This window comes from Erinaceus europaeus, chromosome 3, assembly GCF_950295315.1.
Source record: "Erinaceus europaeus chromosome 3, mEriEur2.1, whole genome shotgun sequence".
NCBI lineage: Eukaryota > Metazoa > Chordata > Mammalia > Eulipotyphla > Erinaceidae > Erinaceus > Erinaceus europaeus.
The window spans coordinates 22326383-22348553 of record NC_080164.1 but is presented as its reverse complement, the minus strand read 5'-3'; the positions used below and the strand labels follow the sequence as shown (position 1 = coordinate 22348553).

Here is a 22171-nt window from a genome sequence, read left to right as displayed (position 1 = left end):
TTAAAGAATAGAAACACTATCGGGGAGGGGATGGGATACAGAGTTCTGGTGGTGGGAATTGTGTGGAGTTGTACCCCTCTTATCCTACATTTTTGTCAGTGTTTCCTTTTTATAAATAAATAATAAAAAAAAGAAAAAATTCTACTGGCAACAGAAATGTTTCCTTGGAATCTTATGATCTTTAGCAATCTAGCTCCCTTACAAAAGACTGGTTTTTGTTGCTCCTTAGTATCCCATTACTTTTCTGCCTGACACTTTTACACTTGTAATTATTTCTGCTGAACACTTCTCCACATTACAGTCTTACTCTCAAACAAAAATCAGCTCAAGGTGGCCTGGCGGTAGTGCACCACACACTTTAGCAAAAACATAGACGTGGGTTGGAAGCTCTGCTCCCCATATCCAGAAGGAAGTTTCACAGAGTGAAGCAGGTGGCTCTTTCTTCTTCCTCCCTATCTTTTTTACCAAAGCACTGTTCAACTCTGGTTTATGGTGGTGCTGGGGATTGAACCTGGGTCTTTAGAGCCTCAGGCATGAGAGTCTCTTTGCATAACTATTACGCTATCTACCCCCACGCCAGGTGTTTTTCTTTCTTCCTTTCTATATCTCCTCCTTCCCTCAATTTCTCTCTGTTCTAATAAAATTGAAAGGGGGAAGAAGGGAGGGAAAAAAGTAGAAATGGCTGCCAGAATCTGTGGATTCATCATTCAGGAACCAAGCCCCAGCTGCAGCTTCAATCTTTAGCATCACTGTTTGCCAAAGCTGAGCTGTGATCTGGTCTCGGTCTGTCTGTCTCTCTCTCTCTCTCTCTCTATATATATATATATATATATACATATACATATATATATGTTTCTCTCTCATAAAAATAATCTTCTTAATCAGTTCCAAGTATGGATTCACACATAAAAATTTTCCAAAATGCCAGGCCCTGGGGAAAAAAAAAGAAAAAAATTATTTAAAGTGTCTATTGTATGTGCCCACACTCAGAGAAATAACCATATACTTTCTAAAGTATCCACGCTAAATCCTACAGCCTTTCTTTCTCTCTCAAGTCAGCGTGCACTGCTCCCGAGAACTGTACTTCCGCTGCCTCGGTTCAGCTTTGGGCTTATTTTTCTGCTTACCAGTTGTGCGAGCTTGCTAACATCAATCTATACGCTACTGCCTTCATCTGCAAAACGGGGGTCTAAAGCAGTATGTGCTTTACACATCAACTGTAAGGATTAAATGACTGATGTTATTGTTTAAAAACAACGGACATTTCCGAATCTGGGAGGGAAGAAGCTTGGGGAAAGCCTCCCTGGGAGCCTGAGAACCACGCCCACCAGGGCAAGGACGCCCCTTCCGAAAGCTGCTCTCAGGCTTCTGCCAAATTTGTGGGGGTAGCGGGCGAGGAGATAGCAACCGGCGCCGCCCCTTCTGCTCAGACCCGGGGCCTGGCAGGTGCACCTCTCACCTGAGCCGGGGCCTCCCTCCTGCGTCCACTGCTGCCGCTCTGCCTCAGTGGGGAAGCCCCTCAAGACTGCCAGCTCCGGGGTCCACATCACCCCCGGCAAAGCTGCGGCCAGCACGGGTCCCTACGGGCGTCAACGGGACACTGTTTGCCGAAGATGGTGAAAGGAGGTCTCCAGAGACAGTCCTGCGAGTACGCGTACAGCCCTAGAATCCCATGTGTGGAGACCGCCTAGGGGGCCGCCATGACAGCAGCGCGGAGCACTTTGGGAAAGTCACGTGTACTCTGGGGATTGACTTCCGCCGGGGCGGGGCGGGGGAAGGGGGGAACCAGCCCAGGGCCTAGTTCTGAGCATGCCCAGTGGGGACTTCATTTGGTGGGCGTGGTTTTACTGGGTGGTTGACGTCAGTCTCACCTCTGTGGGGACCCGGACAGCTGCTGAGCAAATAGGCAGGTGCGAGCGCTCCGCACCGCCGCCTAGCGACCGCGTCTGAAAACCCAGATCCTGACGGTGAATTTTTTTTTTTTTTTTGCCTTGAGTGTTTTGGCTGGGAGTCGGTGCCTGCACTATGAATCCACTGCTCCAGGAGCCTATTCATTCCTTTTTGTTGCCATTATTGTTTATCATTGTTGGTATTATTATTATTGTTATTGCTGTCGTCGTTGTTGGGTAGGACAGAGAGAAATCAAGAGAGGAGGGGAAGACAGGGAGAGAGAAAGATAGACACCTGCAGACCTGCTTCACCGCCTGTGAAGATGGGGGCTCGAACCGGGATCCTTAAGCCGGTCCCTGACCTTCGAGCAATGCGTGCTCAACTCACTGTGCTACCGCCCAGCATCCCCTGGTGGTGACTTTTCTATCTGACTCAACTGCAAAGTGACCTCTGCTTATTCTATTTTTAGGGGTCAGAGACCTCCCCACAAGATGCACTTGAACCCTTGCTACCAGCATGGGGTTACACTTGTGGGAGTTAGAGATGCTTCCAGGGCAGTCCACGAGCCCCAGCTTGAGAACCATAGGATCAAAGAATGGTACTAATATTTTTCTCTCTTTTAAGAACTATTCTCTTGGTGTCTTACAAGCAAATAAAGGACTCTGGTGGGAAGGAAATAAAAAAAAAAAAAGGGTATAATCTCATACAGTTCCTACCACCAGAGTTCTGTATCCCCATCCCCTCCATTGGAAACTGCAGTAGTTTCCCAAGGTCACAGATATGAGTTGACTCTACATCTATTTGTATATATGTATATATCAGTATCTACTGATATTTAGCCCATATTTTTTTGACTGATATTTAGCCCATTTTTTCCCTGCCTTCACTTCCTAAGTCACCTTTACATATATTGCGACTTTGGAGGATCTTTACTTTTTTCTTCTTCTCCCTCAGATCAGAGAAACAGTGCCTTGTTTGCTTTCATTGATGCTATAAAAACAAGATTTCTCCTCCTCATGGTATTTGCTCTTCCACAGTCTCACTATCAAGAGTGTCATTCTTCCACTTCCTCAGAATGTGAAGGATTATTTACTTGATGATGGAACTCTGGTGGTTTCAGGAAGGGAAGATCCACCGACACAAGCTCAGCCAGACAGTGATGATGAAGCAGAAGAAATACAGTAGTCAGATGACGAGAATACAGCCACACTGACAGCACCAGAATTTCCCGAATATAGCACAGAAGTCCAAGAAGCCATCAATTCCCTGGGCAGTGTATTTCCTAAGCTTAACTGGAGTGCCCTAAGGGATGCTTACTGGATAGCAATGAACAGCTCTCTGAAATATAAAACCTTCAGCGATATCTTCCTCCTGTTTAAGAGTTCTGACTTCATCACACGGGACTTTACTCAGCCATTCACTCACTGTACTGATGACACCCCAGATCCTTGTATGGAGTATGAGTCTGCAGCTTGTTCTTCGGAAATGATGTGAATTAATTCCTGGGGCTGAGTTCCAATGTTTTGTCAAAGAAAACAAGCATATTGGTGTTTCTCAAAGGGACTACTCACAATACTATGATCATATTTCTAAACAGAAAGAAGAAATTTGCAGATGCATACAAGACTTTTTCAAGAAACATATTCAGTATAATATTTTAGATGAAGACTTTGTATTTGACATATAGAGAGACAGTAGGGGGAAGGTGTGGCTCATTGATTTTCATCCCTTTGGTGAAGTCACAGATTCACTACTGTTCACATGGGAAGAGCTGATATCTGGGTGAAACTTGAAAGGTGACTTCTCTGAAGACGAGGCTCTGGAGCAGGATTCTCCTACGTTCCCTTGCACCGACAGTGAGGTGACAGTTCAGTCCAGCCCCTACCTTAGTTACTGCCTGCCCAAAGACTTCATTGACCTCTCTATGGCGGAGGACGCCCTGAAACTCATAGATTTCCTCAAGCTGAAGAGAAATCAGCAAGAGGATGACTGATTAGCATGCTCGAGTTCAAGACTGAGCTAACGAGGAAACCAGCGCTAATTCAGGAGGAATTTCATAGGTATACAGTTTCCTATTGACCCAGTCAGATGGGGACTTGGGATGGCTGGCTAGGGGGTAGAGGTGGAAATCACTAGCCTTTTATATTTCTGTATATTGATTTAGAAATAAATTGGAGGGGCTTTGCTACTTTGAAAGATAACAATAAAAAATAAAAACAAAAAAAACAAGATTCCTGGTGATGAACACTTCAGGTCCTTGTGGAATGGGGATTACAGCCCTCTAGTTGACTTCCCAATTTTTTGCCTCTCTGGAAGTATGGACCATAATTCTTTCTTTTTATTTATTTATTTATTTATTTTTTCCCTCCAGTCACTGGATTTGGTGCTGGCACTACAAATCTACCACTCCTGGAAGCATTTTTTGTCTTCAAAGTTGAGGGCGCCAGTATGCTGGGCTAGCTTCGCGGCAGGAGACAGATGGGACACACGGCTGAGCAGAGAAGCAGTATTTCTTTATTCACAAGCGAACGGTTCAAAAAACTAATCTAATCTAATCACAACCCCATTCTGTCCTGCATCCTTCTCCTCCAGCTGCAGCCTCAGCTACCAAGGAAGTATGTAGGATGGGGGTGGGGAGAAGAGAGAAGTAAGAAAAGGCCAGGACTAAACCAAAATCTCCTGGAGGCAGGGGGAGTGAGACCAAACCAATGTAACAGAATGATCATGTAAATAAACCACAACATCAAGCAATGTAACAGAAGGGATCCCAGAAGCAGAACTAGAAGCATACCAACAATTTTTTTTCTTTTTTGTTTTTAAATTCAGTAGGACAGAGAGAAAGTAAGAAAGGAGCAGGAGATTGAGAAGGAGGAAGATAGATATCAGCAGACCTGCCTCACTGCTTGAGAAGCATCCCCGCCACAGGTGGCGAGCTGGCGCTCAGATCCAGATCCTTGAGCGAGTCCTTGCTATGTGAGTTTCACTGAGTGAGCCAGTCTCTGGACCAAAACAATGTTGGGGTGCAGAAGGTGGCAGTTCTGGTTTCTATAATTGCTTCTCTGACGAGCATGGACACTGGCAGGTCGATCCATACCCCCAGCCTGTTTCAATCTTTCCTTAACTCTGCAGTGGTGAGGTTCCAGGAAGCACTGATGAACTGATCTGCCTGAAACTGGGCAAATTTCCAAGAGAAAAATTGAAAGAAGTTTCCATTCAAGCTACCTTGCACCTCCTTGCTTGAGTATGCGACCCCTGCTTCCCCCCACCACACACACACACACACACACACACACACACACACACACACACACACACACTCAAGATGGGCTCCAGGAGGCAGGGGTGGAACCCCAGACCAGTTCTGCTCCAGACATCTAACACCAGAAACAATCTCAGTTAGAAAATGCACATAACTTTTTGATCTTTTCACAGGAAAATGCTTAAAGAGAGTAAAAAAAAAAAAGGGGGAGTCAGGCCATAGTGTTAAGCGCAGCTGGCGCAAAGCACAAGGACTGGCATAAGGATCCCAGTTGGAACCCCAGCTCCCCACCTGCAAGGGAGCAAGGGTGTTGTTTTAATTCGGGGCTTCTGCAGGCCGTGCTAGCTTCACTGGTGGGTAACAGAGACGACCAGAGACATACAGCTGGGCCGGGAAGCTGTATTTCTTTATTCAGGAAAAACGATTCATAAACTAACCCATACTAATCACCAAACAGAACTCTCCTGCCTCCTTCCCCCACAGCTGCGCCAAGAACTCTAGAACTCTGGAACTCTCTTGGGGTTCCTTGGGGCGGGGACAAGCGGGCCGTGAAACTAGCAGGACTGAACCAATTTTCTTGGCAGGGGGAGAGCTAGAACAAACCAATATAAAGCATACAACACAAGAGAATCGCTTCACAGGCGGTTAAGCAGGTGTGCAGGTGTCTTTCTCTCCTCTCTGTCTTCCCCTCCTCCATTTCTCTCTGTCCTATCCAACAATGACAACATCAACAACAACAATAAAAAATACAGGCAACAAAAGGAAAAAATAAATAAATAAATAATGCCCAGGTGCAAGGCCTGGTCCGCACTTGCAGAGGGTGATGCTGTGCTGCAGTTGTCTCTCTTTCCTTCATCCCTTCTGTCAGCCACTTCCCTCTCAATTTCAGTCTCTGTCCAAAATATATATAAATAAAAATAAGAGTAAAAAGAGGATTATAATCGTAAAGGAAGAGCAATAGTTGATTTCATAATTTAAAACTTCTATATGAGAACCTTTTTCTAATATCTTAGTTTATTTTTATTTTAATATTTTATTTACTCTCATGAAAGAGAGATACAGAAAGACCAGAGCATTGCTCAACTCTCATTTATGGTGGTGCTGGCGATTGAATCTGACACTTTTAGTGCCTCAGGCATGAAAGTCACTTTGCATAACCAATATGTGATCTTCCCAGCCCAATGAGAAACTTTTTCTTTTTTTTTTTTAGGAACTTTTTAACAGGTAAAAAAAAAATCACAAGTCCATCTGGGAAAAATATATACACTGTGGTAAAATTACTATTCTACAAGTAGTTTGAACATATTAAAGCATCCTAACATAGTAAATAAAAGTGGGGGGGAGCTCAATGTAATTAGGTTCATAAACAGAGTTGATGACATGTAAATGAAGCCGTGATTGATGGTGGTTGGTAAAAATTCCAAATTAAAAACATAGATCACAGAAACAGAAGGATGAATATGGGATGATCTCACTCTCAGGCAGAAGTTGGAAAACAAGATCACAAGAGAAAACACAAATAGAACCTGGATTGGAGTTGGTGTATTGCACCAAAGTAAAAGACTCTGGGGTGTGTGTGTGGTAAAGGATGATAGAGGACCTAGTGGGATTTGTATAGTTATGTGGAAAACTGAGAAATGTTATGCTTGTACAAACTATTGTATTTATTGTCAAATGTAAAACAATCCCCCAAGAAAGAAATTAAAAAAATAAAACACAAAAAAAACTAGATCAGTCACCTGGTAGAGCACACTTTACCATGAAGACCTGGTCTTGGGCACAGGGTAGATAGTATAATGGTTATGCAAAGAGACTTTCATGCCTGACGCTCCAAAGTCTCAGGTTCAATCCCCTCCCCTGCACCACCATAAGCCAGAGCTGAGCAATGCCTAGTAAAACAAATAAACAAACAAACAAACATGGTCTCCTATATGGGAGCACCACACAAAGGAGAGACTTCATGAATGGTGAAATGATACTTAACACCCCCCCAAAAAAAAAAAAAAAAAGGAAAAACTTCCTCCAGGAGTGGTAAGTTGGGCAGAAACCAAACCCTGGCAGAAAGGGAGGGAGGGACAAAGGAAGGAAGGAAGGAAGGAAGGAAGGAAGGGAGGAAGGAAGGAAGGAAAAAGAAAAAACTATAATGATCAGGGAGGGCAAGCAGAACATTGATTTTTTAAAAAATATTCATTTCCTTATTGTTGCCCTTGTTTTTATTGTTGTAGTTGTGGGGAGTCTGGGGCTCGAACCGGGATTCTTATGCCGGTCGGTCACTGTACTTTGCGCCACCTGTGCTTAACCCACTGCACTACCACCGACTCCCTAGAATACTGATTTTTTAAAAATTGCAACCAGAAATGTTGCTTGGCTTCGGTGCCTACACAATTAATCCACTCTACCAAGTGCACTCCCGCCTGTCTCCCTTGATTGACAGGTAACTCAAGTGTGAACCAATATAATCTCTCTGCAGAGCACACAAGGTATTGTCTACCAAAACATTTACTTAATCGCACTCCTATGACTTATCACAGATAATCTAACAGACCATTTTCATTACAGTATTATTTTTTATTAGAAAACAGAAATGACCTAAATGCCCAAGTGTAAGTGTAAGGTGCCTAAGCAGCTTATTTCAGACTTTTTTAAGATAGCAGGTCAGTTACATTGAATAGACCAACCCATGAAGCTGTTTTCAGACTGCTTTTATTTCTGGCCAGTGCTGCTGTGTGGTGTCCACCCATCAGGTCCACTGGGCTTGGCTCCCTCTTTGTTCGAATCCTTCATGGTTTCCCTCACTCCTCCAATGCTGGATCCTCAGCCTGGAAACATGCTGCCCATATATATATATATATTTTAATTTATTTCTTTATTGGGAAATTAATATTTTACATTCAATAGTAAATACAATAATTTGTACATGCATAACATTCCCCAGTTTCTCATTTAACAATACAACCCCCACTATGTCATTTATCATCCTTCATGGACCTGTATTCTCCCTACCCACCCACCCACCCCAGAGTCTTTTACTTTGGTGCAGTACGCCAATTCCATTTCAGGTTCTACTTGTGTTTTCTCTTCTGATCTTGTTTTTCAACTTCTGCCTGAGAGTGAGATCATCCCATATTCATCCTTCTGTTTCTGACTTATTTCACTCAACATGATTTTTTCAAGGTCCACCATCCAAGATCGGCTGAAAACGGTGAAGTCACCATTTTTTACAGCTGAGTAGTATTCCATTGTGTATATAGACCACAACTTGCTCAGTCACTCATCTGTTGTTGGACACCTGGGTTGCTTCCAGGATTTGGCTATTAAAAATTGTGCTGCCAAGAACATATGTGTACACAGATCTTTTTGGATGGATGTGTTGGGTTCCTTAGGATATATCCCCAGGAGAGGAATTGCAGGGTCATATATATGTATTTTTAAATTAACCTTGTTGGGGAGTCGGGTGGTAGCGCAGTGGGTTAAACACACATGGCGTGAAGTGCAAGGACCGGTGTAAGGATCCTGGTTGGAGCCCCCGGCTCCCTATCTGCAGAGGGGTTGCTTCACAAGTGGTGAATCAGGTGTGCTGGTGTCTATCTTTCTTTCCCCGTCTTCCCCTCCTCTCTCCATTTCTCTCTGTCCTATCCAGTAACGACAACAATAATAACTACAACAATAAAAAACAAGGACAACAAAAGGGAATAAATAAGTATTTTTAAAAAGTATTAATTAAAAAAATATATCCTTGTTTATTGGATAGACAGCCAGAAATTGAGGAGGGGAGAAAGAGGGACAGAAACATGCAGTCCTGTTTCACCACTCATAAAACTTTCCCCCTGCATGTGGGGACTGGGGGCTTGAACCCAGGTCCTTGAGCACTGTAGCATGTGCTCTCAAAGAGGTGCACTACCACCCCTGGCCCTGGTCCCTTATTCTCATACCAAAAACACTACCTCCCCAAGTTCTGCAGTGGTTTCTCCCTCTCCTCCCCTTTCACTGTTCTGGTTAATGGCCCAACCTCTCCTCTAACCTTGCAGTCCAGCAACTGGCAGAATGATCTCCCCAAACACAGTCTGAGCAGGTTACTAGATACTGAGCGCTTTCCATCACCTCCGGGAAGTTAAAGCTGCCTTCTCAGGAGCGACACTGTAATCCAGAAAATGAATGTTCCTGCCTTCCCATCTTGTCAGCATCTTGTGAGGCCAGCTACCCTGATGCCATTAACTTGAGCTTCCTTTTACCTGCCTGTCTTTTGGATAACTTCTTTCTGCCAGGCTGACTTATTTTCATTTTATTGTCACTGGCACTTGCTGCCTATGCAACAAATCCACTGCTCCCATTGGTCTTTCTTCCTTCCTTGCTCTTTTTCTCCCTCTCTTATAGACTGAAATTAAGAGGGAAAGAGGGAGCAAGAGGGAGGGCTTCACTGCTCATGAAGCTTCCACCCTGCAGGTGGGGACTGGGAGCACTTGAACCTGGGTCCTTGCACACTGTGATACCTGTGTTCAACTGTGTGCAACACTATGCAGTCTGAGAGTCCACTACCGTGCCTGTGATAACTGTCCCATCACTTTGTTCCCAATATATTCTGTAGTTAACACTAGTAGAGAGCTTGGCAAATTATATTGACATTATGATCTTATGTCTGCCACTTTCAAGTACGGGAATTTGTATCTAGTAGAGAGCAACCAAAGGGCAGGGGTAGATAGCATAATGGTTATGCAAACAGACTGTCATACCTGAGGCTCCAAAGTCCCAGGTTCAATCCCCTGCACCACCATAAGCTAGAGCTGAGTAGTGCTCTGGTAAAGAAAACAAAAAAAAAAAAGGGATCAGACATCTTCTGGGACACTGTGTCCCAAATGAAAATATTTTAATGTAATTTCGCCTCAATTTAGACTTTATGTAGGGCTTCGTCCCCCCCCCCCCAAAAAAAAAAAACCCAAGGGATTTTTAGTATTGGTATTTTAACTTTCTTTGCATAAAGCTTTCTGAGAAATAATGGCAAGGAGTATGTGTGTGTGTGTGGGGGGGGGGGTAGACCACCCAAATCATTTTAGGAATTTAAAAATAAAATTCATAAATGGAAGCAAACTGTACTTTAAGCTGCATGTATCTTGACAGAAGCCTGACAGATCAAAAGCCAAAATAAAGATCCTAGAAGACTAATGACTGTCTTTTCCTTCTTATTTCTGACAGTTTATAGGCAATAGGCAGCAAGTGTGTGAGGTGATGCTGAAGTGTGTGAGGTGATTCTCAGTGGAGTCACCACCTACTAGACCTGTTATCCTGCCTCATACACACCGATGGTGCTCTGTGCCGTGTGCACAAGGAGTGTCCTGGTCCCCGGGGCCCTTCTTCTCCAGAAAGCAACTACTGTTCAGAGCAGTGTCTTCGAGCTGGCTCCAGATTCAGGGTTTCAGGGCACCACTTTCTTTGATTTAGATACTGTCATGGATCACTGAGCTTTCTCCTTTCTGATCATCCCTATTAGGAAAATATCCTTTCTCCTCTCATGTTTAGCTCTTGAAAGTGTCCACTCCCTCCTTTGTAGAAATAGCACTGCACACCATCGTAAACTATTTTAGAAACAAGACATACTAATACACCTAAGTCTTTATTTATTTGGCTCTAGGAAGAATTTTAATGAGAATGAGCCTGTACAGCAGGTACAGAATGTACTGGAATAGCACCAGAGAGGTACATCCTCTCTGCTCGACAGAGCCTCAATAGTTAATACATACATGTGATTTTAGTAGTAAAGCCAGAGTCAGGGGGGACAGGTGGTGGCGGGGGCGGGGGAGCCCTTTAGAAAAAAAATTCAGTCTAGAGTGACTTTAGAAGTTGACCATACCTTTCCATATACTTAAAATCAAATAACAGATACATTCAGAGGCCCAAATGTTGGCATAGAATAAAATAATGTTCATTTATTTTTCTGCATCTTAGAGTTAGAAGGCATAAAATTAAATACGTTGACTGTAATAAATTCATCCATACAAGTGCAAGTCTCCAGCTATAATGCATTTTATGGCAGATTTATCATTTAAAAAAATGTACCAGTAAATCAAAAAAGGGGGAGTATGTCCATTTAACTTTTATTGACGTGTATGTAGGAAGTCTTCAGAAATCAAATGAGCATGAAATATGATATGGCCAAACATAAAACCTATCAAATTCAGTGAAAAGTTGCTGACTTTAAATAGTAGTTGTAAGAATGACCAATATATATTCTTTGTTAACAACCCCTCACTCTACAGTAAAAAAAAAAATAAAATAAACATTCAGTAAACATTCTTCCCTAAGGTAGTTTCCCTTATATATCAGTGATTTATCCATTTCTTTGTATACACAAATTTGTTGAACATACCAATCAGTGGTTCTCACAATTGAAAAATAAAAGCACAAAAAAGTTTACACTCTTGTACAGGGAAATAAAAGATCACCTTGAATTAAATTGGATCTCCTGAAGGGCATAGTATAGTTTCAGTCTCATTACCTATTACATAATTAGTTTCTTACATACAAATATTGACATATTTGGCTTGTGCTTCAAAGCCTCTTTGTCTGGGAAGTCCAGGGCAGTGCAGCTCATAATTTGACGTCACCAGGGAGCTCTCTGCTGCTGCTGGCTTTGACCTGCTCGGGGTAGGGCATCTCCTCAGCTCCTGCCGGGCCACTGCATGTCTCCGAGACCTCTTCACCACTGGGGTCCAAGCCTTCAGGACAGGGCAGCTTCAGCAGTTCTTCCCTCAGCTGAGCAGTGTGACGCTGCAGGGGGAAAGGACTGATGTTATTAGCACAACTCCATGAAATGGAGGGGCTGAGTGTGAAAAGAAACTCAAAGGGACAGGGCAGTTAGCATAGTGGTTATGCAAAAAGACTTTCATGCCTGAGGCTCTAATCCCAGGTTCAATCCACCACACCACCATAAACCAGAGCTGATCAGTGCTCTAGTAAAAAAAAACAAAAAAACAAACAAACAAAAAAACTCAAAGCACCGCACCTTCAGATAGGGAGCACCTTCCTTACTGAACTCAACACTGAGAAAGGCAGTGAACAGAACAGGGGGAAAAGTCTCTAACCTCTAAGTAAATGCTGCTGCTGACAGCCTATGCCAGAACCTGACACTTGTGACAGAAATAGCACTAATTACGGGGCAACTATTTGCTCTCTTCCTGCAATGTATGCCCTTTCTGGCATATATTGTTTTCTGAAAGGACATGTTCATAAATTAAATCTGCTAATTATCAGATATAAGATGTATTTGTAAAACATTTCCAAATTGTTGCTTCATTCTGTGCTTTGTAATAAAGTTACCTGGCTGCGCAGTGGCACACCTGGTTGAACACATACTTTGCTATGCATAAGGACACAGGTCCAAGCTGCCAGCCCCCATCTGTAGGAAACTTAACGTGTGGTGAAGCAATGGTGTAGGTGTCTATTTCACTTTACCTGTCAACTTCTGTCTATATATATAGACAGAAATAAATAGATGGGGGAGGGGTAGTAATAGTATTCCTAATTGAAGTGGATGGAAAGTGAAGCCATAGAGCTTAATGTTACCCCATACCCCTGCTTAGAGAAAGGAGTGGAGTGGAGTGGAGTGGAGTGGAGTGGAGTGGAGTGGAGTGGAGTGCTGTGCTGTGCCTGGGCTTTTCATTTCCTAGTGAGACAGACATGACCTCAAATTACACCGTGACTTTAAAAATTGTACTGATAGAGGCAGTGTGGTGGTGCACCTGGATGAACATATATATTACAGCGTGCAAGGACCCAGGTTCAAGCCCCCCGTCCCCACCTGCAGGAGGAGAGCTTTGTGAGTGATGAAGCAGGGCTGAAGGTCTCGGTCTCTCTCTCTCTCTCTCTCTCTCCCCCTCTCTGTATCTCCCCTTCTCATTCAGCAGCAAAAGGCACTGAACTGGTATCACAGTGGACTGTTAAGGTACAGAGACTTCAAGTCTAGATAACCCAAAGAAATGACAAGACGCTGACCGAAATAACTAAAGTAGCAGGACTGGGGCCCCCACAAAAGCACCAATGTCTGTCCACCAAAAGCCACCAAGGCATCTCTCTCACTACGGTCTCTACCTTGTTCACTGATCTGATTTCTGCCACTGAGTCCGAGGCCCACTTTGGCTTTGCTTATTTCCTAGCTTTCTCTATTTGCCCATTTGGGTGGGGTCATTTTATTTTACATTTCCTGAGAACCCTTTTAGTATCTCTTACAGATCTGGCCTAGATATGATAAGCACTTTAAATCTGAGTGCAGGCCTTCCCAGCTTTTAGTCTCTTTTGAGAAATCAGCAGGTATCTCTGAGGCTCCTGAAACTGGGGAACTACTTCCTTTAATTTTGGGAGATTCTCAATAGTTCTTTCTTCAAGCATGTATTCTGTCCCTTATACAATAAATGACATGGAAGTTATAACTTCTGATGCTGTCCCCCAACTCATTTATTTTAGGGGGTTTCTCTTTTAGCTGTATTTTTTTGAGTAACCGGGATCCTTATGCTGGTCCTTGCACTTTGCACCATGTGCACTTAACCCACTGCGCTACCGCTCCGCCCCCGTGATAATACTTTTAAAGTTAGAATGGAGTGGTGGGCCCAGGTGCACCTGACTGAGCACACATTACAATGCACAAGGACACAGGTCTCCAACTGCATGGGGAAAGCTTTACTAGTGTTGACGCGGTGCTGTAGGAGTTTCTCTCCCTAACTATATCCCCCTTCCCTCTCAATTTCTGGCTGTCTCTATTCAATATATAAAGATAATTTTTTAAAAAAAAGCTGCTTAAAAAAAAAAAAAGAGGGAGTTGGGCGGTAACGCAGTGGGTTAAGCGCACATGGCGCGAAGCACAAGGACCGACATAAGGATCCTGGTTCGAGCCCCCAGATCCCCACCTGCAGGGGAGTTGCTTCACAGGCGGTGAAGCAGGTCTGCAGGTGTCTTTCTCTCCCCCTCTCTGTCTTCCCCTCTGCTCTCCGGTTCTCTCTGTCCTATCCAACAACGACGACATCAATAACAACAATAGTAATAACTACAACAATAAAACAACAAGGGCAACAAAATTTAATAAGTAAGTATTTTTTTTTAAAAAAAAAAGAGTACCATGGATGTAGGAATAGTAGACAAGACAGGTAGAGAAGTGAGGATAGATAGCCTAATGGTTATGCAAAAGAGACTCTCATACCTGAGGCTCTGAAGTCCCAGGTTCAATCCTCTGCACCAATATAAGCCAGAGCTGAGCAGTGCTCTGATCGAAAGATAGCGCAAGGAACAGCATAAGGATCCCAGTTCGAGCCCCTAGCTCTCCACCTGCAGAGGAGTCGCTTCACAAGTAGTGAAGCAGGTCTGCAAATGTCTATCTTTCTCTCCCCTTCCTCTCTCGATTTCTCTCTGTCCTACCCAACAATGACGGACATCAATAACAACAACAGTAAAACTACAAGGGCAACAAAAGGGAAAATAGTTATAAAAATAAACAAAAAGCATTTTAAAAAAAGACAGGTAGTGAGGAGAAGGACAGAGGTGAAGAGAGACACATGGCCTAAGACAAGGGAAAAGGGGAGGTTGCTGGGGGAATTACACACACAAAAGAGGAACAATCGCAAGGCATCATGTTTTACATCTCCACCTGAGAATGCCCACAATGAAAACAACTGCTCACCTCTCCCAAACACCTGTTTGACAAATGTTTCCAACCGCCAGCCAGTATAGGCTCTGCGACTTCTTTCCCTCATCACCCCAAGTCATACAATTCTGAAAAGTTACAAGTCCAAGGGAAAGCTAAAGGAAGTTTAAAAGGGCATTCACAGAATATATTTTGGTTGCACCATATACAAACAACTCTCATAGTCATTTTATAAAATAAAAAAATTAATATTTATTTGTTTTCCTTTGCTGCCCTTGTTTTTTATTGTTGTAGTTATTATTAATGCTATTGTTGTTGGATAGGACAGAGAGAAATGGAAAGAGATGGGGAAGACAGAGAGGGGGAGAGAAAGACACCTGCAGACCTGCTTCACAGGTGAGGAGCCAGGGTGGTTGAACCGGGATCCTTACGCCAGTCTCTGCGCTTTGCGCCACATGCGCTTAACCCACTGCACTATCGCCTGACTCCCTCATAGTCATTTTTTATTAGGAACTGTCAGTTCACTATCAAAAGGAATCTATTCTCTCTCTCTCAACTGCCACCAGGGTTGTCACTGGGGATAAAATTTCCCCTTTTTTTTAAAAAGAATTTATTTATTTATTCATGAGAAAGATAGGAGGAGAGAAAGAGCCAGACATCACTCTGGTACATGTGCTGCCAGGGACTGAACTTGGGACCTCATGGTTGAGAATCTAATGCTTTAGCCACTTCCCAGACCACTTTTTTTTTTTTTAATTAGATAGGACAGAGAGCAACTGAGAGAGGATGGGGAGAAAAAGAGAGGGAAAGACACCTGCAGATGAGCTTCACCGATCTTGAAATGGACACCCTGTGGGGGCGCCTCAAACCCAGGTCCTTGCACTTAACGGGGTGTGCTATCGCCAGCCCCCAAAGTCTGCTTTCTCTGTGGACTTTAAAGTGCCAGCTTAGGTGGAAGAAACTAAAGTACATCTACTGGTTCACTGATTCCCTTCCAGCCACCAGGCATCCTCAAGTCTATCAATAAAGATCCAACTTCTCTACTGTTTTTCAGGACCACCAGGGCTCCTGGGGAGTGAACCCACCTTGAGTGCGGCTGCGTGGTGCGACATGGTCCTGCCCACCCGCTTGTCACTGCTGTACTGCTGGATGTCCGAGATCCACTCCTCACACTGAGCCATGATCTCAACTCGTTTCAAGTAGAAATGTTTGTGTATAACCTGAAGAGTTAAGCAGACAAGGGAACAATACACGAAGGTCAGAATACAACCCAATGCGTCGTAAGAAAGTTATGCTTAGTGAAAAGTTATCATAGGGAGGAGCTAGGCAGTAACACACCTGGCTAAGCACATACACCACATTTTGCAAGGACCCAGGTTCAAGACCATGGTTCCCACCTGCAGGAGGAAAGCTTCATAAGTGGTAAAGCAGAGTTGCAGGTGTCTTTGTTTCTTTCCCTATTTCCTCCTCCCCTCAAATTATCACTGTCTCTATCCAAGAATAAATGAAAAATAAGAATTTTTTTTTTTTTAAAAAGTTACCACAGGGCAAGGGATATAGCATAATGGTTATGCAAAGAGACTCTCATGCTTGAGACTCCGAAATCCCAGGTTCAATCCATTATAAGCCAGAGCTGACCAGTGTTTTGCTTAAAAAACAAACAAATAAACAAAAAACTGAGGCTCTGAGGTCCCACTATAAACCAGAACTCAGCACAAATAAACAAAAAACAGATTCTCATAACTGAGACTCTGAGGTCCCACTATAAACCAGAACTCAGCAATGATCTGGGGGGTGGGGGGGGCAGCACAAGTGCAAAGTTACCATATAACATTCCTATTATGAGGTAGATTAAATAGATAGGAAGGAAGGAAGGAAGGGAGGGAGGGAGGGAGGGAGGGAGGGAGGGAGGAAAGAAAGAGAGGAAGGAGGGGAGAAGAGAGAGGGAGAGAGAACCTACTAGGCTGTAAGAATAAAATAGTTATCAGAGGGGAGGAGGCAGTGAGTTAGGTAAACTAGTAACTAGGTAAACAGCAGACCAAGTGTTTGGAGGTGTATGGGACGAGACTTTAGGTGATGGGCAAACAGCAGCATACCAAACATAACCTGGCAATATTATAAAGCAATGTTTATACTTCACGATCAACTCAAGAAACTAAGATTTAGGTACAGTACAAAGACAACTAGAGTACTGGAACTACAGTGTAAACTCACTGAATGTACCTCTTTAAAGCAGGGGGAAGGGTTTCGGATTTGTTCAAGCATCGCCCATTTAACCGTTGCTTGTCGAATGTTCCCGTCATACTCTCGAGAGCTCTGTGTGCCACTGGGAGTGCCTCGAGACCGTTCATATCCTGGTTCATTGAAGTAAGGCTCAGCTACTAATATCAGGGACTGAACAGACACCAACACCTGAGGAAGGAGGACACAACAATAGTTTTGTAGGATGTTCTACTCCCAGTAACATGGCATCATGCTGTATCAACCAGGCAATCCTTTTAATATAGACATCCACTTATTTCTACCATCATGACATCAATGATAACAATTATGATATTGAAATAATTCATTGTTAAAGCAAAATCCAACACCAAAGACTTACAGAATATCTTTTTAACTTAATTTACAGTTTACTGAATAGAGACAGATAGAGGGAAAAGGAGATTATCATCTCTGTGAAAACAAAGTTTAGCCCACCAGGTTCAACTAGTCACTCATTTTGCCTCCTATGAGTTTACATATTCATCTACTCAACATATCCCTATTTTCATACTTATTTTTTCTTCCCATGACCAGCGCTAGGAATCTTAACATTCCCAGCAGCCATTTTTTCCTTTTGCCTTTTTGACTGGCTAGGAGAGAAATTGAGAAGTAGGGAGAGAGAAAGAGAAATACCTACAGACCTGCTTCACTGCTTGTAAAGCTTCCCCCGCACCCCACAAATGGGAAGAGCAGTCCTAACCCAGGTCCCCATGGGTGGTGACGTGTGTGTTAATCCAGGTGTGACACGGCCTGGTTCCCTCATACATTTCTGAATTGAAACCAGGGTTATTGCTGGGGCAGTGCTTGCATGATGAATCCAACGGTTACATTTACTGGATAACGAAGGAATTGAGAAGGAAACATAAGATCCGCCCCATAGGTAATGTGTATCCTATGGGTATTATCACTGCCCAGGCTTATAATTATAACTTATAAATTCTTTTATGTTACACCTTTTTTTAGTAATTATTTTTAGTGGTCTGGGAGATTGAGTAGTGGATAATCACTGGACTCTCAAGTATGAGGCCCCGAGTTCAATCCCCGGCAGCAAATAAACCAGAGTGATAATCTGGTTCTTTATCTTTCTCCTCCTACCTTTCTCATTAATAAATAAAATCTGGGATTCGTGCGGTATCTCAGAGGGTTAAGCACATATGGTGTGACGTCCAAGGAACAGCATAAGGATCCCAGTTCCAGCCTCCAGCTCCCCACCTGCTGGGGAGTCGCTTCTTAAGCAGTGAAGCAGGTCTGCAGGTGACTATCTTTCTCTCCCCTTCTGTCTTCCCCTCCTCTCTCCATTTCTCTCTGTTCTATCCAAAAACAATGACATCAGCAACAACAAAACAAGGGCAACAAAAGGGAATAAATGTTTAAAATAAATAAATAAAATCTTTAAACATACCACCTGCTGAAAAACTCAACTATTAAGATAAAATATCAGCAAGAAATATTGATAAGATATCACATAAAATTTTGTGTTCAAGTGTTTCTGGAAATTATAAAATTAAAGAGTATGAAATCTGTGTGTCAAATACTCTGAAAAATAAGAACTAAACCTCAAGCTTAATGAATACAATTATTTACAGAAGAACCATATCATATGTGAAGGAATATTTAATAACAACAGGGTTAACTTATATGCATAGGAGTTAAAGCTTTATAGTGACTGGGAAATGAGAGGATGATATTTCTTTTGCTGTGCCATAATGTATTTATTATTATATTTATTTCATTTTTTATTTTTTATCTTTATTTATTGGATTTACAAAGCCAGAAACTGAGAGGGGAGGGGAGTCAGGCAGTAGCGCAGTAGCGGGTTAAGTGCAGGTGGTACAAAGCTCAAGTACCAGTGTAAGGATCCCTGTTCGAGCCCCCGACTCCCCACCTGCAGGGGAGTCACTTCACAAGCAGTGAAGCAGGTCTGCAGGTGTCTGTCTGTCTTTCTCTCCCCCTCCGCTCTCCATTTCTCTGTCCTATCCAACAATGACATCAATAATGATAATAATAATAATTACAACAATAGAACAAGGACAACAAAAGGGAATAAATTAAATAAATATTAAAAAAGAAAAGAAACTGAGAGGGAAGGGGGTGATAGAGAGAGACAAAGGGGGTCGGGTAGTAGTGCAGTGGGCTAAGTGCACATGGCGCAAAGATGGGCATAAGGATCCCAGTTAGAGCACCTGGCTCCCCACCTATGGGGGTAGGGGTGGTTTGCTATACAAGCGGTGAAAGCAGGTCTATCTTGCTCTCCCATTCTGTCTTCCCTGCCTCTCTCAATTTCTTTCTGTCCTATCCAACAACAGCAACAACAACAATAAACAAGGGCAACAAAATGGAAAAAATGGCCTCCAGGAGCAGTGGATTTGTAGTGCAGGCACGGAGCCCCAGGGATAACCCTGGAGGTGGGGGGGGAGGGCGGGGCAGGACACAGACGACCTGCAATATTACTTCACCACTTGCAAAGCTTTTCCCCTACAGGTGGGGGCTGGGGGTTCAATCTAAGTCCTTGTGCATTGTACTAAGTGCACTCAACCAGATGCACCACCACCCAAACCTATTATCTTTATTTATTTATTGGATAGAGACAATCAGAAATCAAGAGGGAAGGGGGAGATAGGGAGAGACACCTGGAACACTGCTTTACCACTTGCAAAGCTATCTCCCAGCACATGGGGGGTGGGGGATCAAACCTGGGTCCTTATGTGCTCAAAAAGGTGTGCCATCAGCCGACCCCATGCCATAATAGTTCTTTTTGTTTTGTTTTGTTTTTTTGCTTCCAGGATTATTGCTGGGGATTAGTGCCTGCACTATGAATTCACTGCTCCTGGAGGGCACCTTTCCCATTTTGTTGCCCATCTTGTTGTTGTTATTGCCACTGCTGTTGCTACTACTAGACAGTACAGAGAGAAATGGAGAGATGGGGAAGAAAGAGAGGGGGAGAGAAGTGACTCCCCTACACCATCTGTGAAGCAATGCCCCTGCAGGTGGGGAGCCAGGGGCTCGAACCCAGATCTTTATGCCAGTTCAATCCCCCGCACCTGAGCAATGATCTGGTTGAAAGAAAGAAAGAAAGAAAGAAAGAAAGAAAGAAAGAAAGAAAGAAAGAAAGAAAGAGAAAGAAAGAAAGCTCTTTAATTATCTAAGCAAAACTATCAGAGAAATTTGTTTACTTGCAAAAAGCTTGAGGTCTGAGGATTCCACTTCTCTTCTGGTCTTCCATGCCACGTATTTAAGATACTTAAACATACCTGAGGAAGGGGAAAAGCAAGAGTTAAAATCAAATGCTACCAGGAAATAATAGATAAGAATTATGTCTCCAAAGAAAACCATACAGTTAGTCCGTTAAAACAAACTTCAGATATGAGACAAATCTGTGTGGCATTACAATTTCCTCACAATGAAAAGTGAACTGACAACAACAGAACTTGCAAATAAAATATTTTTTATTGACAAAAGGCAGTATATTTTTTACATTAAGAATATTTTGGGAGTCAAGCAGTAGCACAGCAGGTTAAACGCAGGTGGCGCAAAGTGCAAAGACTGGCCTAAGGATCCCAGTTCGAGCCTCCCGGCTCCCCACCTGCAGGAGAGTCGCTTCATAGGTGGTAAAGCAGGTCTGCAGGTGTTTATCTTTCTCTCCCCCCCTTTGTGTTCCCCTCCTCTCTCCATTTCTTTCTGTCCTATCCAAAAATGACAATATCAAATATATATATATATATATATCTATATATATATCTATATATATCTATATATATCATAATGATATACATTTCATTGTGAAACCGAGATACAGCTTTCTAGAAATTTTCTTGATTTTGCATATGCCTCTACATTCAATTTGCTGCAATATTGTCCTGATAGAAGAAAACTAGCCTCACAATACCTTGAAATTGGAAATAGAAGGACCTCACAGACCCCCTGAAAGGATCTTGAGGATCTTATTAGGGCCCTGGAACATACTTTCAGACACATTAGAGACTTTATGAGTTCAAACAGCAGTCCACGAGGTATAGAAGTGTACTCTAGATTTGTAAGCATGAGATCCCAAGTTAAATCCCCAATGACAAATATGCCACAGTGCTGCTCTGGCCCCTATCTCAAAAAACAAAACAATATAAAATCTGGAAAAAAAGGTTTTATTTCTTTTTTAATTTTTATTTATTTTACCAGAGCACTGCTCAGCTCTGGCTTATGGTGGTGCAGGGGCTTGAACCTGGAGCTTTGGAGCCTCAGGCATGAGTCTCTTTTGCATAATCATTATGCAAAAGAGACTGAAAACTTTTCAAGTAAAAATATTTAGTTACTTATTAATGGATAGAAACTGAAAAATTGAGAGGGGAGGGGGAGATTGAGAGGGAAAGAGACAGAGCCACCCATGCAGCCCTGCTTCACCACTCATGAAACTTTCCCCATGCAGGTGGGGACCAGGGGCTTGAACCCTAGTAACTGTGCACTATAATATGTGTGCTTAACTAGTTGTGCCATCACCTGGGCCCCAAAGTGGAAACTTCTGTAAGGACTTGACAGCTGAGGAGCTCCATCTTGGCCTCCTGGCGACCCTGCCAGTACCACCACCAGGAAAAGTCTTGACTCACTAGAGTGTACAGTATACTTAGAAAATACCCTTAAGAATGAGAGAGTAGCGGGTGTGGATTTCTTGTAGAAAGTGTGGAGGGTCAAAAGGGGGTGTTCTATAATTAACTGCCCATATTAGTTGCTGTACCCTGCTTGCTTGCGAAAGCTGTGGTTTTTGCCTTTATAATCAGCTATGTAACAGGGTTGGGACTGCTCTCTGAATAGCACCTCGCTGGGTGACAGTACCTGCCGGGACAGACAGTCCTCGGCCAGGAAATAGACTCAAAATTTGGACCTTGGTTTTGAGTTATCCTGCTTGCCTCTACCCTACAACATTATTAAAACAAACAAACAAAAAAACCCCACAAACTATAGTCCGAGAGGTAGTGCAGTGGATAAAGCACTGGACTTTCAGGCATGAGGTCGCGAGTTCAATCCCCAGGAACACATGTACCAGAGTGATGTCTGGATCTATCTCCTCCTATCTTTCACATAAATAAAAACTAAACAGGGCAGAGGTAGAAAGTATAATGGTTATGCAAAGAGATTCTCATGAC

The 22171-nt window shown here is 43.1% G+C and overlaps 2 protein-coding genes and 1 pseudogene across 3 annotated transcripts in view; 1 reads left to right on the top strand and 2 right to left on the bottom strand.

Moving 5' to 3' along the window:
- The window catches only part of TTC27 (tetratricopeptide repeat domain 27), a 123561-nt gene extending 121830 nt beyond the window's left edge, over nucleotides 1-1731 (bottom strand). For both annotated transcript variants that reach the window (XM_060186843.1, XM_060186844.1), the window contains exon 1: nucleotides 1460-1731. In XM_060186843.1, the coding sequence (XP_060042826.1) occupies nucleotides 1460-1547 (88 nt within the window). In that variant the 5' untranslated portion in view covers nucleotides 1548-1731. The remainder of the gene's footprint in view (nucleotides 1-1459) is intronic.
- On the top strand, nucleotides 1614-4007 carry LOC103116930 (cell division cycle protein 123 homolog; annotated as a pseudogene).
- Nucleotides 4008-11044: 7037 nt separating this feature from the next.
- Nucleotides 11045-22171, bottom strand: part of BIRC6 (baculoviral IAP repeat containing 6) — a 190948-nt gene continuing 179821 nt past the window's right edge. The window contains exons 71-74 of the mRNA XM_060186837.1: nucleotides 20210-20287; nucleotides 16998-17186; nucleotides 15860-15994; nucleotides 11045-11911 (exon numbers count right to left, since the gene is read on the bottom strand). Coding sequence (XP_060042820.1) covers nucleotides 11732-11911; nucleotides 15860-15994; nucleotides 16998-17186; nucleotides 20210-20287 — 582 coding nt within the window. The 3' untranslated portion in view covers nucleotides 11045-11731. The remainder of the gene's footprint in view (nucleotides 11912-15859; nucleotides 15995-16997; nucleotides 17187-20209; nucleotides 20288-22171) is intronic.